At 41.8% G+C, this 15401-nt stretch overlaps 1 protein-coding gene across 3 annotated transcripts in view; it reads left to right on the plus strand.

Moving 5' to 3' along the window:
* FBN1 (fibrillin 1) overlaps positions 1–15401 on the plus strand; it is a 139985-nt gene that overhangs the window by 122294 nt on the left and 2290 nt on the right. Inside the window, exons 51-66 of one of the 3 annotated variants that reach the window (XR_011904909.1) lie at positions 1251–1400; positions 2637–2702; positions 3396–3512; positions 3846–3965; positions 5354–5476; positions 5894–6025; positions 6599–6724; positions 7218–7281; positions 7385–7591; positions 8099–8224; positions 8433–8555; positions 9201–9317; positions 9706–9834; positions 10639–10758; positions 13651–13882; positions 14912–15086. Coding sequence is in view for 1 of the 3 variants with exons in the window: in XM_072346019.1 (XP_072202120.1) it covers positions 1251–1400; positions 2637–2702; positions 3396–3512; positions 3846–3965; positions 5354–5476; positions 5894–6025; positions 6599–6724; positions 7385–7591; positions 8099–8224; positions 8433–8555; positions 9201–9317; positions 9706–9834; positions 10639–10758; positions 13651–13882; positions 14912–15086 (2063 nt within the window). In the remaining 2 variants the exon portion in view is untranslated. The remainder of the gene's footprint in view (positions 1–1250; positions 1401–2636; positions 2703–3395; positions 3513–3845; positions 3966–5353; positions 5477–5893; positions 6026–6598; positions 6725–7217; positions 7282–7384; positions 7592–8098; positions 8225–8432; positions 8556–9200; positions 9318–9705; positions 9835–10638; positions 10759–13650; positions 13883–14911; positions 15087–15401) is intronic. The other 2 variants (XR_011904908.1, XM_072346019.1) reach the window with 2 other exon arrangements.

Consider the following 15401-nt stretch of genomic DNA (forward strand, 5'->3'; position numbering starts at 1 on the left):
CCATTAAATAGATTCATCACTGAATGTCCTGTATACAGTGTGCACAGTGGTAACCACTGATGAGTAAGACCTTTATAAGGACCTGTGTAGTTTTGCTTGGCACCGAGTGGTGATACTTGTTGACACCGCGGGGAGTTCTTCGCTTCACAGTGGGCTGAATGAAACTGTGGCTTTGGTTTGGAAAAAAATAAATGGAACCCAACCTGCAGTAAATGTTGATCCAAGTCTCCAAACCACCGCAGAGTTTGGTGCAGCTACTTCCCTTAACTTCAAGGAAGTCTCACGGCTGCTTTAGCTGTGCTTTTGTAGCTCGTATAAATGAGGTTTCTTTACCCCGAGGGTTTTATTCTCTCCAGGTAAGGAGAAAACAACAACTACAACCAAGAAACAAAACTGTAATAAAGAGTGCAGCTTAATCTTCTTTGTAAAAGACAGACCACCGTTTCACATTTAATATCAGAGGAAAATGCATGCTTGTATGTACACAGGAAGTTTGTTTTTCCCCATCCTCCCCTAGAGAGGGTATTTTTCTGGTATCTTGGGCCAAACAAACTTTTGTTTATAACTTCCTATTACTTTGCTTTTGTAAAGTCTGGACATTGCCCAGCTTTGATGCAGTAGCCAGAAAGCTGGATGAGCAGCTGCTTCCACAACTGGCCCATTCCCCTGCCAGCCCAGGGAGCTGCCAGCTCTCTGCCTGCTGGATGCTTGTGGTCTGTGATCTCAGCTCTGCTCCAGCATCCTGGTTGCCCAGCTTGAAGGAGTGCCACAAGGCCAGTTTTCTTTGCTGTGTGTGCCTCAGGGAAGAATGAAGAAGGAAAGTGTTCCTGAAGATTGCTCCTCAGTTCATCGCTAAGCAGCATTAGCATTGCAAGTTTACTCACATCTCTTGACTGAAGTGATTCTTACTAATAACAAAGTGTAAATCAGTATTCAGTTCTCACCAAAAGGAGTGAAGGTGGGAGGAGGGTACGGCCCTCACATTTCTGACGGACAAAAGAGGAAATCTTTTCCCCATCTGAGATAGGACGCTCTACCCCGTAGCTTTCCTTTAATGGGTTAGAGTGCTTCTCCCTCTTCCAGTCTTCTCCAGTCAGAGGCAGTAATTGTCCTTGTTAGACTCAGATGGAAACTGTGTGTTTTGTTGGAGGCCGAGGGGCTTGATGTAATGTGCAATTTACACCTCTAATTGAAAACTGTGTCAAAGTCACCCTAACTGCACATAACAACAACTCTTTTTCTCTGTACAGATCTGAGAGTGAGTTACTGCTTTACTAAGTTTGAAGATGGAAAATGTTCTGTGCCAAAGTCCCGGAACCACTCCAAACAAGAGTGTTGTTGTGCCCTAAAAGGACAAGGATGGGGAGATCCCTGTGAACTCTGCCCAGAGGAAGCAGACGGTGCGTTGTTGACTTGGTGACCTTAGTGCTGTGATAATCGCTCAGAACTGAAAGGAGTCTAGGCTTCCTATAAGAAAGAATTAGGAACAATAGTTTTTCATAGCTGTTTAACCCTAACAATTGTCTTTGTTCTCTTTAAGGTAGGTGGTTTTGCAGTCTCAAAAAGCATCTCTCAACCACACTCAGTGTTTGCTTATAGGTTTATTAGTATGATCAAGAGTTGAATGTTTAGCTGTGGAAGTATCACGTACTGCAGTAGAAAGGTAATAGGCTCTATGAGGAAACACCTGCAAGATGCAAATAGAATTAGTCCAAGTATAGGAAGAGATGCCATAGAAATGAAATCTGAGTGTGTTTTTATTTTACAAACAATAGAACTAAATCCACACCTTAATCTTTATGTTGCATTTTGTGACTAAAATTTATTACTTTAAAAAAGTCTGACTTGCATTCATTTCAGTGTGAATGGCTTGCAGAAATAACAGAGAATGACAAAACAGAGGCCTCTATGAGGGAAAACCTCCATGGGCTGGTACTAAAGAAACACTTTCCTTTGTATCCTCTGTAAGACTGCAACTAAGCATCAAACAAGTCAACAGGCCCTTGTACCATCGTAGCACCATTTGCTGAACACACTTTAATTCATACTGACAGATGTGGTTAACAGCATTACTGGTTTCAGCAATACATTAATAGAGCTCATTTCACTAATATGTCATGTAGATGTTTTGCAGACAATCCACACAAAAACAAGGGGAGAAAAGAGAAATCAGATGTGCCAGCTGCAATATTCCTTCTAGGCATATTGTCTGTGTGAGTCATTCAGTTGCCCTTGGAGCATCTGAACCAATCAGCTGGAAAACTGTAATACATATCACAGCATTTTGTGGATCTGAAAACAGAACAGAAACTTCAGTCTAAGCTGAACCCCAAAATTAAACTCTCATCCTACCTGTAGTATAGTTATTTCTACTAACTAGTAACCACAGATGAGATTGTATTTTCTTCAGAAAATCTGAGTTCTTTAATTTACAGTAGCAAAGAATGCAGTCAGTGGTACTGATGCTTTTAAAATGGAAATGTTGCATTTGTATGATCCTGGAAGCAAGTTATATGATGCTCGTTGTTCACAGGGTTTTACATTTGCACATAGAGGATACCAGCTGTCTGACTGCAAAGTTCACACAACACAATTTTACTTATGCTTTGAACTTTCTGTTTTGCTCTTTGTAACAGAGGCATTCAGACAGATTTGTCCATTTGGGATTGGCATCCTTGTTGGACCTGGTGATGCAAGACTGGGTAAGTGCATGAGCTACACAACTGCCAATGCTGCTGTTGCAGCAGTATGCCATTTTTTATCCATAGACCATTGTTCCTTCCAATGGAGAATCAATATTTCCAAAAGATGAAACTTTTTGGAAGCTTCTCCACCTTTTTTTTTTTCCAATTATTTAAACCAGTTTTAAAATAAATCTCAAGGTCTCGTATGTCAGAAATTAATTTGGCATTTTTATTTTAAGCTTCTCAGACTTGCAAGGAAACTTGTGCAGGATCCAGAGCCTGGATCACAGTGCACCCACCTTTCCTTGTACAATATACGTAACATGTTCCCAGGCTCCAGAAGTGCAAGCCACAGTTTGTTAGATCCCTTCAGTACGTTCTGCTCTTACCCCAGACAGGTCCCCCTTCAGCCTCACTGGCAAAAGTGTTAATCAAGGAGCACTAAATGCTGCTGTTTTTCTTACCTGCATCTCATGGCCTCACTCAGATTTTTATATGACGTTCAGAACCAATTTCTTTTTCTTTAGTTCCAGAAGCTTGCCTGTAAGCTGAATGTTGTGCCCACATCCTAATCTATCAAAATTCAAATAATAGCACTTTTCTTGTGTGATCAGGAATGTTTCTCACTAGAATAACATTTGCTCTTTGAGAGAAGTCTAAAACCACATGAAATAAACTACACTTAATGTGTTGTTCGTATTTCTCGTTCAGATGTGGATGAGTGCCTTGATCCGGATAACTGTAAATTTGGCCAGTGTATCAACACAGATGGATCTTTCCGCTGTGAATGTCCATATGGTTACATCCTACAAGAAACTCAATGTGTGGGTAGGTATAGCTGCTTCATCTTCCATTTTAAAAGAACTCCTGATCTGCCGAGTATGACATTAAGGACATAATGGAGATATATTACTCTAACATAGAGTCTCTATAGATCCATGCCAGTGATCAAAACCTGACTGGCAGGGTTTGAGCAACTTGTTCTAGGTCAGTCTTCCTTTGGCTGGGAGCTTGCCCAAGGAAACCTCAAGTGACCGTAATTCTGTAGCTTAAATGAGTTCTTATGTTTTGTTTGTTGTCTTGTTGTTGTTGCTTACTAGAGTTTTGTTCCTTTTACTTGAGAATAACTGTGTAGTCTTGCCTTGGTTTATTTGCTTGCAGATACTGATGAATGTGCTGTTGGAAATCCATGCGGAAATGGAACTTGCAGGAACGTGGTGGGTGGTTTTGAATGTACCTGTGTTGATGGGTTTGAGCCTGGACCAATGATGACCTGTGAAGGTGAGACTCCCACACGTTAAGGGCAGCCAGTGCAGTTGTGTGCTGAAACAGTTCCTTCATTTTAGAAAACAATCGAGGAGAGTAAAGCAGCTCTGTGGAGCATTTCTGAAATGCTGAGCAAAGGTGAAAGTAGAAAATGGACTACTTGGGTTTGTTAGGAAAGAAACACAACAGACGCTGTTGGCACAGTACTGTAAGATTACAGTGGTATCCCTGCGTGGAATACTTTTTATCTTTCGGTCTCTTATTTTGGAAGTTAAAGAGTGAAAGTGCACGAAGAGGGGAGGAATAGGGAAGATCAGAGTTATAGAAGGAGCACAGAGAAAATTAATTAGACTAGAATCTTTCAGTGTGGTAAATGTGGTTGAAGAGATATATGATTTAAATTTATAAAGCCACAAGTGGCGAGGGTATCAGAACTGGAGGGAACATGTTAGACAAACCAAAGCAAACATTTTTATATGCATAGTGCTTACTTAAGTAGTGAAGCTCTTTGCTGTAGAACATTAGTGAGGCCACAAATATAAATTGATCCAGAAGGAGTTTGCACAAATTTGTGTGGGAATCCATCAGTGGAAATTAAGCTTGATAGTTTCTGTGTGGCTTTTGGCTGTGGAAGGCCTTAAACTGAGAGGCTGTATCAGGGGAAAGATCTCTGCATACACGGTGCCTTTTTGCTAAATACTTTTCCCATTAAGTTATAGCCAGAGAGAGGAGAATGTCCTCAAACATTCTGACTCTTTATCTGACCTGACACAGCTGTTCTTCCATTATCTGCCACAATCTAGTTTGCAAACCCATACAAAGGAATGGTTCTATTTTTGCATCAGCTCACGTTAGTTTTATATACAGTTAGAGCTTCATTTACTTCCCTGTGGAATTTGGTCAAAAGCTCAAATTGCAGAGGAGTTAGCAGAGAGCATAACCATCATTATATATGGCAGTAATTATTCAAGTAGCCCAGAGTGTACGTAAATGCACTTTCTAGTAAGACTGGTGTTTTAAGGAATTCGGTGTATGAAGAAGCTGAATTGGTGAGCCTAGGATTTAAAATAAATATCAATAAAAATTGAGCCTAGATGTGAAAAAGGTGCAGTTTTCACTTACAGGAGTTTGGCAACATAGATCTGGAAGTTCTTTGCGTTGTCTTTTTGCCTTTGGAGATATTGAGAGTTCAGGTAGCTGTGCAAACATGCTGGCATGTCTGATGCCTTTTCCTGTACAGAAACTTATGACAAATAGAAACGTGAGTTCTCAACAATTAAAATTCAGCCAGTGTTAAGCTGGGATCTTTGGTACTGGCTGTAACTAAAACCCGCATGTTCAAGTCTGCTGCATTTTGCAAAAGCATGTTTCACTTCATATGGTCTTTGCTGCTCTGAATCCAGATGTCAACGAGTGCGTTCAGAACCCTCTGCTCTGTGCTTTCCGCTGTGTGAACACTTTTGGATCCTATGAGTGCAAGTGCCCTGCAGGGTATGTTCTGCGAGAGGACCGGAGAATGTGCAGAGGTAAAGCTCCTACCAGACTCTCCCAGTTGTGAGCTAATGATTTCAAGTTCCTGCAGGGGCAGGGCTCTGACTCACTGAGTGGGACAGAGTTTTAATCCCAGAGGTAACGGAGTCAGAAAGAATTTGGGATGAAATTCTATGGTTTGCATTACACAGTTGATGGTATTAGTCCTATCCTGCCTGTAAACCTGGACATCTGAATAAGTGAGATCATATCAGATGGCGTGGAGTTCTCTTGCCCTGATAAAAAGGGCACTTGGGAGAAATGAATTTGCTCTAGACTGTTATATCTGGTAGAAAGTTTAGCACAATAACAGTGCTAAATTTGATTGGATTAAAATTCCAAAGTCAGAATTTATTATTATGAGTTTCCAAGAGCATCTCTTCATATAATGACATCTGAAATTTGTGTTTTAGATCAGAATGAGTGTGAAGAAGGCATTCATGATTGTGACTCAAAACAAATGGAGTGCAAAAACCTAATAGGCACCTATATGTGCATCTGTGGACCAGGTTACCAGCGCAGACCAGATGGAGAAGGTTGTATAGGTAGGTGACCCTGGAGTGTTGAAGCTTTTGAAACACACGGTCTCTCGTTAGAGCTGAAAATTTTGGATTTAACAAAACATTAAAGAACTCAGGGGAAGAATTATGCACCTACCTGCATGCTGGATCATCAGTGCCATACACACATCTGAGCACTAAATACAAAATCTGGATATGGCTGTCTGTACAACCAGCTTGCAATGCTGCTGAATTGCTCATGGTGAGCAGAGAGTCGGGCTCACTGCTGTGAGCTTGTTGATCTTAACAAGAATAAGGGTAGATCTGAATTGCTGTAAAACTTTGGATGACATTAAAAAGTGCAGCTCTAAGTATGACCAACTTTGCAAACCAGTGAGGAGTATGTTGCAGAGATAACTTAGAAACAGCATCTCTAAAGTGAGCTGGACAGCCTTCTCTCCTCTGAAAACTGAATAGACTTTTATAACAAAAATCAATAATATATATGCAAGTTTAACAAAATGGAATGTTCAGCTTAAAAACTTCATACAAACTTCACTAGTCTGCTTTAACACAGTAATGGACTTGATTTTTCCCATATCATTTTAAAAAAAACAGATGAGAATGAATGTCAGACCAAGCCTGGGCTCTGTGAGAATGGTCGGTGTGTAAACACAGTGGGAAGTTACAGATGTGAATGCAATGAGGGATTCACAGTCAGTGACACTCAGAACGAATGCCTTGGTAAGTCCAACAGTAACGCCCTAATGAATAATCACTTTGGTAACAGGAATTCTGTTTTCTGGGAGTCACACTAGCTGGGTTTCTTTGGCAGTCAGATGTGACTCCTGTTTGAGGCGGCTTTACAGCTTAGTGAGTTGTCTCATTTTGCACAAGTACTCAGAAGCTTAAACTTAGAAACAGAACAGTGAATAAACATGGTCTTGAGTTTACATTCCTGCAAGAAGGGGCCTTATTATAAATGTCCTCCTGCAGTTTCACTCTTTGTGTGCTAACTGTATGCCTGCTTTGATCAGTCGTGTTGGGTTGGCTAGTTGTGCAAGCTGACAGTGGGGTAGTATCAGTCAGCCTGGAATTGCTCTGCCTTTTCTCTGGGTCTGATTTTCAGCCAACCTTTCTTGTCTGGAATCAAGCAGAAATGTATCTTTTTACAAGCATCATGTAACTTGTAACTTCCACCTTCTGCTAAATTTCCTGTCTTCTTTGTTTCCCTTAGACATCGTGCTCTCTTTCTTACTGCTGGTAGTCTTTCACTCTCAGTTGCACAGTCTCAGGGTGAAGTATGCCCTTTCTTTTATATTCCTGACTAAATTCCTAATATCTCATGACCTTCTGTAGGTCATCGCCATTAGGATTCTCTGTAATGCATAATTTGTCTTCCAGACAACAGGGAAGGCTACTGCTTCACTGAAGTCTTACAAAGTATGTGTCAAATTGGATCAAGCAACAGGAACTCTGTCACCAAGTCTGAATGCTGCTGTGATGGTGGCCGAGGCTGGGGGCCAAACTGCGAGGTCTGCCCCTTCCCAGGCACTGTGGCCTTTAAGAAGCTTTGTCCTCATGGTCGGGGATACATGTCCAATGGAGCAGGTACTGACTTACCTAGTAAACACCACCTTAAATCATTTAAATTCTTTGGATATCAATCCAAATTTCTGAGAGTTTTCACGTTGAGAGAACGCAGTCACTTGGGAGGAAGGTACGTAGCCAAAGGCCTTTGATGAGAAGGCATCCATCCTGCTTGGCAGATATTTATCTGGCATGTCAGCTGATTGACACACTCTCAGGTGCGAATTTGCATTCTCACATTTGACTGCATTGTGGGTACACATCGAGAGCTGTTTGTGTTTGATTCGTGGAGGCTAATATACGGTCAGTTCCACTTGTTTGCTTACACTTACAACTTACTGCATTTGAAAGTTAGATTAATGCTCCATATTTTTCTTAGTATTTCCCCCTAATCTGTTCAGTGTTCTGTTATGTAGCTTTTTACTTTATGTAGGGCTTTTTAATGTCAGATCACAAGAACCCACTGTAACTTTATCAGATGAGTTATTTATGATGTTCTCTTGTGGACTAACTTTCATTTAACTGCAGATATTGATGAGTGCAAGGTTATCCATGATGTCTGCCGTAATGGGGAATGCATCAATGAAAGGGGATCTTACCGTTGTCACTGCAACATTGGCTACACTACAGATATAACTGGCACACTTTGCATAGGTAGGATTTTTGTTATGTTCTATGAATATAGAGTTTATTATATTGTATGTACATAATGCTTAATACTAGGAGATGGCTTATGGAAAGAAACACAAAAACTTTGAAAAACAAGGAAAAAATTGTCCTTCTTTAAGAGGTTTTGAGCATTCTAAAAAACATCACAAATGTTGGTTGTTACCATGACGGTGTCTGGTTTTGCTTATTTTAGATCTGAATGAATGTAACGAGTCGCCCAAACCTTGCAATTTCATCTGTAAAAACACAGAGGGGAGCTTCCAGTGTTCATGTCCAAAAGGCTACATCCTTCAAGAAGATGGGAGAAGCTGTAAAGGTAACAAACAAGCAATTTAGTGCAGAAACTCGATGTTTTGTGGGCAAATATTAATCCAAGAACATTTAAATGATGTAAATCTTTACAGATGCTAGTTATAATAATTCTATTGGTCTTCAGCTCAAAGGTGAACATTGTTTTCAGTGTACTGTCCAGCATCAGCAGAGTTGCAGCCTACCTCCTTTGCGTTGTGCTGAATAAAGGACAATGCAGGAGAGTTTGAAACATTCATTATATTGTCAGTTATGTCTCTATCTTGTTACCAGAGCTCTGACCGAAACCACACAAGCCTGAGCAGTGATTCTAAATTTGGCATTCTTCAATACAGTGCTGTTTTGCAATCTGCCATTGCTTCTCACATCGATTGACTACAGCTAGAGCGGGCATTGTAGTATAATAGCATCTTACAGACAGATGAGAGTGGTGTCTGTAATCCTGCATTAGCACAGACACTATTGTAGCTATGAAGTCCCATTCATAATGTGAGGGACTCTGCATTCAAGGAAACAAATGCCAGTGTGGAAATGAGGTTTAGATTCAAATATCTTTATCTGACACATCACTTATTTGCAGCCACTTCTAAGTCCATCTGAAATGTCAGATCCTCCCAAGGAAACAAATGAAAAATGTTTGCTTGTTTTTTAGATCTTGATGAATGTGCAACAAAGCAGCACAACTGCCAGTTCCTTTGTGTCAACACTATTGGAGGTTTTACTTGTAAATGTCCTCCTGGATTCACTCAGCACCATACAGCCTGCATTGGTAAGTGGGGTGAGAAACACACAAAAACCAGAAGCACTTTAGGTCTGTGGAAATGTCAGATGAAAGTACCTCCAGCAAAACATCCTTTCTGCTCTGCATGCTGGATTGTTCTTCTGGTGATCCTCTATTATTGATGTGAAGGTGTGGTTGGTTGAAGACTGGGATATCAAACTACATGTTCTTGGTGAAAAAAAGGAGTGTTCCCTTCCCAAAGCTGTTCTGAATTTTTTCAAATTAAAAATGTCAGTAAGAAGTAAAAAATGGAGCAGGCAGTAGGACAGCGATATTGCTAATGTTTCTGTACTGCCTGTCACAAACCTTTCATCGTCAGCATTGCTAAGTCATCTTTACAACGAAGAAGTAACACTCAGACTTTGGTTTCCTGCAGATAATAATGAATGTGCTACTGAAATTAATTTATGTGGGGCAAAAGGTATTTGCCAGAACACTCCGGGAAGTTTTGTGTGTGAATGTCAGCGTGGCTTCTCACTTGACCAGACCGGGCTTAGCTGTGAAGGTAGGTGCAGCGCAGTGCATTTAATTTCATCTCATCTTGCTTTCCTATATGTTTCTTCATCCTGCTGTTGTCCAAGGAGGGACATACAGCGTAAGAACCAAATCCTATGTAGTAAGTATGCTCAGATTGAAGGGAGGGTGGGATTTGGAAGTTAATCAGCAGGGACATATTTCTCTTCATGGGTCTGAAGACATAGATAACCTGCAGGGTTCTAGAGAGCTCTCTGCTACTTCTGAGGATACTTCAGTATAGTCTGGAATGTTTTAGTTTAAGAAGTTCAGTGAACTTCTGTCAAATCCTGCCTGGATTTCTGAGGAACTCACCAAGGACAGGAAGTCTTGCATCTGCAAGGTGACCTGCTGGGAGTTCGTGGGCTGTTGACTTTACTTCTCTGGGTTCCTGAAGCATTTTCCCAGAACAGGGTTTGGTTTGCTTTGAATAAAGAGTTATCTTGGGGTTGCTGGGTTTGATGCTTAGGTAAAAGCAAGGAATTCTTCGCTTTGAAGGTTGGATCCTCTGGAAAGCCTTTTCTGGCTTTCTGCTCGCTGCTCCACAGCAGAATGCAGTAGCTGTGGAATCTGTGGGTGAATTTGAGCCTTTGGTGGTTTTCTGCCCTAAGTTACTTACTGCAGAGCCAGAACTGCATACCTGAAAGGCCAGAAGTGGTCTCCCATTGCTGGTCAGGGTTTTGGAAGATCCTGGAATATCCCTGTACTTATGGATGATTACTTGTTTAAACAGTTTTCTAATGTAGTATAACTTGAGCCTCTCTCCCAGAATTCAGAATGTCTCTCACCTTTTTAGATGTTGATGAATGTGATGGAAACCATCGGTGTCAGCATGGCTGCCAAAACATAATCGGAGGATACAGGTGTAGCTGCCCACAAGGATATCTCCAGCATTACCAGTGGAACCAATGCGTTGGCAAGTCACTTTTTGTAGTTAATGTATGGAAATGCATGCAGCAACAAGTGAAGGGCAGTGGGTCAGTTTGCCATACGTTCTTTTTCTGCTCATAATTTACCATGTTCAGTGGATTTACATTTCAAGTGAGTTATCCGGTGAAAGGCAGTTGGTTTGAAACAGCCAGTAGCTCATATCCTGGCTCGATAAGGTAAGCACAAACAAGGGGAGCTTGGAGGGTGCTTGAAGTTGTACTGATTCTGAGGAAAAGTGCATTACTCACATGTATCTTGTGATGTGGACAAAGGAAGTCCTCTCAGCCACGCAGCAGTCTCCAGCCTGAGTTTATTGTTGGTTAAACCTGGCGGACTCAAAACTAAAAGTTCGGGTTGTTACACAGTAAAATTCAACTTCTGGAGTAAAGCATTTTAAATTCTATTAAAATCCTGCTTGATCTGTGCTTTCATCATTCATTACAACGCCTACAGCAAGCCTGCTGTGTGTAAGCTCTTTACAGAATCAGCCATTTCTCATAACTGACTACAGCTGCTGCCATCTGTCTAAAGACGCTTCCTTGCAGCTTTGGGATAGACTGTGGTAACAAGTGCTCACAGCTCACCATCGGTTATAAGCACTAAAAGCTAGCGCTCTTTACTTATGCTAAGAAGTAAATACAGTGGAAAATTAAAATGCGTATTTCTTCCTTGTCTAAAACTTGGATCTCTGAGCCTTCTTAGATGTGGCTGCATGTGCAGGGTATGACTTGAGCAGATAGAGCTGGGCCCGCTGCAGGAGTCACGAGAAATTTCTCTGTATCTCTCCGTGGTGTAACATGTAGCATGTTCAAACAGAAGAAGCACTTAAGTAAGTTTTCCTCTATTGACAGCTTGTGCAGTTCCAGTTACATCTAATGGGCTTCACACAAGCTACTCTTGTGTAGATAGCGGAGATGTGTTTGATTACCTCGTTGAGAACAAAGAGCTTCATATCTCTTTGTTTGGCTTCCTTTGCTCTCAGCAACATGAAATGCCTTAGCTTGTTAGCACTGCGGTGCTCTGGGGGGATCTCTGCTTTTCATCATGCTTACCAAATTTCCTGACCTTTTATGCAGTCCTTGCTGTGACATTTGCTTGCTTGTGTTCCAGTGCTTAATGCTGATTGCATACAAGAGAACAAGGAGGGAGGTCAAGCACAGGATGGCCTTGAATGCTAATTAAAATAGCAAAGCATAGGGTTAAATTAGAATCTAATAAAATTGGCACAAGAGAAAAATCAAACAAGCCTGTAGGAGCTACCAGTTCTGACTGCTGGAGGACACTGTGGAATGTGACAGAGAGCAGCTCTTCTGCAGTTCTGCAATATCCTCGCTGTTTCTGAGTCTTCCTGAGTGACACCTTCAGACTCAGTGCATTTCTAGCCTGGTTTCCAAAACCTGGTGAACACTTTTGCTTTATCATTTGTGACCACAGACTACTGGTCAGGTTTCAGGCAGGTCTATCAGTTTCTGAAAGAAAGGCTTCAACCCTTCAGCAACAAATACTTAATCACAGAGACTTCAGTAGGGAAAATGAGACTTGAGTGCCACAACTGGGGAAAAGCTTGGCCAGCACTTTCACCTTCTTGGACATGGGGCAGTCCAGGCAGGGGGGTGTGAGAGCCGGTTTCTTCCTGTGCTCATGGCACCTCTCCTTCCTGCTGAGGCTGAGCGTGGCAGAGCTGTGTGTATTGGAATGCAGAGCACCAGAGAGCAAAGCTGGCACCTGATGGCACAGCTTGCATACAGTTCAAGGCTCCTGTGCCTTTTCCCCACCAATCACCCAAAATATGGGAGCTAACCTTGATGATGGCCACACTCTATCTATCTGCTGTGGAACAAGGTAAAGTGAGTGTGTATCCTTGTGGTGCAGCGAGTTTCTGTGGTTCAAATGTTCATTTATGATGTCGACCTAATTGCTATGAGTTCAGCTGTGTTAGGTACCTTGAGTATTGAAACATCAGTCTAAGTTAATGGCAAAGCTTGTATGGACTTAGTTAGAATTCAGACGCAAGTTTAACTCTTTAGGGTCCTCACATGCTCACTGTTAATGTCTGTAATTATATGCTTTTGACACTCTTCTAGCTCTCCTGGGCATACCACGGGGGAAGAATCCATGTAATAGGCTTTTCTGTAACAACTCCTTCCTATTATTTAGCAATTCCAGCTCTGCAAACGGTTTCTGAACTTTTTTAGCTTATTTGATGAAGTGTTCAGGGACTTTTGATGTTGCTGCAACACATATTTAGATAATCACTGAAGAATGCTTTGGTTCCTCCCATGCCCTGTGCTGTGTGTGACTGTGTCCCCTGCCCAGACAAATCTGTGGAGCACCCTGCCATAAATCATGCTGCAAAAAGTAGAGTATTGCTCTTAAATGAAGAACAAACAGTCACATTGTTTGGAAAAGACAATGCTGCTCTGAATTAGCACTTATTCTCCTCTAACCTGGATGTGTAGGTTGGAGATGCTGCTCTGGGCTTTGTATGTTAGGCCATGCAGGGCTTTTCAGTGCCTGGAAAAGGTGTCAGAGCCTAATTTCCTCTCTTTCTCCTTTAATCTTGAATACAAATTATTACTAGACCAGATTCTCAACTGTGTAAAGTTTTAACCTCAGGCCTTTTTCTGGAACAAGAAATGTTCCCTCTTCTGCTTCTCAGCTGTTCAGAGCACAAGCTGACACGGTCTGAGACATCTTCAGTAGAGTAGCCCACATGTTGCTCTGTTGTATGGCATAGTTGCCTCCTAGCAGTCAAGGTCGAGGCCAAGCCCTGCTGTTTGTTTCTGCACAGCTGGTACCGCAGCACATCTTTCTGAAGGGCTCGGTTGGACTGACCCGAGAGTGGAAATTAACATGGTGTGTTCTTCTTCCTTTCCAGATGAAAATGAATGTCTAAGTGCACACATTTGTGGAGGAGCATCTTGCCACAATACTTTGGGAAGCTATAAATGTATGTGCCCTACCGGATTTCAGTATGAACAGTTTAGTGGAGGTTGCCAAGATATCAATGAATGCGGTTCTGCACAAGCCCCATGCAGTTATGGTTGTTCAAATACTGAAGGTGGCTATGTCTGTGGATGTCCACCTGGTTACTTCAGAATAGGACAAGGGTAAGGGATTCTCATTTTAAACTAACAGACATAAAGGCAACATAAGTCGCTCCCTTCTCTGTAGTGTGGAGCAGCAGAACCAGGCTGTTATCACCAATGAGAGATGGACAGGATTGTGGAGGTGCTCAGGAGTTTGGATTCACCTGCTTCTTTTGGAAATGAGGGAGGGGAGAGCTAACAGAGAGAAGGGAGTTACATGGTTTTAGTGTTAAAGGGAATCTGGTTACAATTACCAGATTCCATAATCCCTTTTAGCTCACTGCTTTCACCTCTCTCTTGCACACCCCAGCAGCCAGCCAAGCTATCTGAGCTCACCTCTTGGGAGCTGACACCTCTCACTCTGATTTGTGGTGTACCGCTTGTCCGCTTTAAAAGCAAAGCAAAACAAGCCTTGCCAGCTCCAAGGACAAACAATATGATACAAGTGGTGACTGGAATTACAACTTCATATGCTCTTACGTTCTTGTATGTTTCATATTCAAATGCATTCCAAATGAATTACTTTTTTAATAAATGTCTGCTTTATCAAGGAAACCAATTTTCACTTGGCCCAGTGGGAGCATTAGGGCAGTGCATCATGTTGGACCAGGCACTCAGCTGGAAAGCAGAAAGATTGTGCTTTACATTTTAGAAGTGACTAACAGCTTTGGGATGCTCACTTGAACTACATTATGAAAGACCCCAATTCTTAAACGTTTCAGCACCTGCTGAAATTTGGTCACTCTTAATGTGCTTCAGGTTGGATGACAGAAATAACTAACAACTTCTCAGAGCCTAAGCTGGTGTTTTTAGATCTGTTACATACTGGCAGGCCTCTTTTAGACAAAGCCCCATGGAAACAGATCCTTGAAACCAGAGGTAGCTGCTTTGTGATTCAGTGAGAATTTTGCCTGTTAAATTGAACAGAAAATTTCCTGGGAAATGAGTGCAACACAATTGCTTTATTATTTGTATTCACAGTCCCCAGATTGAGCTCTTGCTGAGGTATCTGTCTCACTGGAATTAATTCTGGATTTCTTCCTTCCTTAGACACTGTGTTTCTGGAGTTGGGCTAGGCAAAGGTCAAGGACAAGAGCTTTCACTCAGCGGAGAAATGGATGACAACTCCCTCTCTCCAGAAGCTTGCTACGAATGTAAAATCAATGGCTATCCCAAGAGAGGAAGGAAGCGCAGAAGTACTAATGAAACTGCAAATGAAGCAGAGGTAATTGACCCTCTGGGGGGAAAGGGTTTGGTGTTATCTTGTGAAAGCCAGTCTTGGGTTGATGAATGCCAAGAAGAAATCTCACTGGAAAAATTTATACCCCAAAATAGACCAAAGGGCTTTGGGTTTTGGACATGAGGTGTCTGGGACAGGGCTTTCTGAAACTGTTCTGTCACTGTCAGGCAAAGGTTGTCCCCTGCAGCCCTTTGATTCCTACTTCCTACATCATTGCATCCAACACTAAAATAAACAACCACCCAGCTGTCCTGACGTCAATCCTCTCACCTGCAAAACAGGCTCTTGATGTTAGAGGAT

This window comes from Excalfactoria chinensis, chromosome 10 (assembly GCF_039878825.1).
Source record: "Excalfactoria chinensis isolate bCotChi1 chromosome 10, bCotChi1.hap2, whole genome shotgun sequence".
Taxonomy (NCBI): domain Eukaryota; kingdom Metazoa; phylum Chordata; class Aves; order Galliformes; family Phasianidae; genus Excalfactoria; species Excalfactoria chinensis.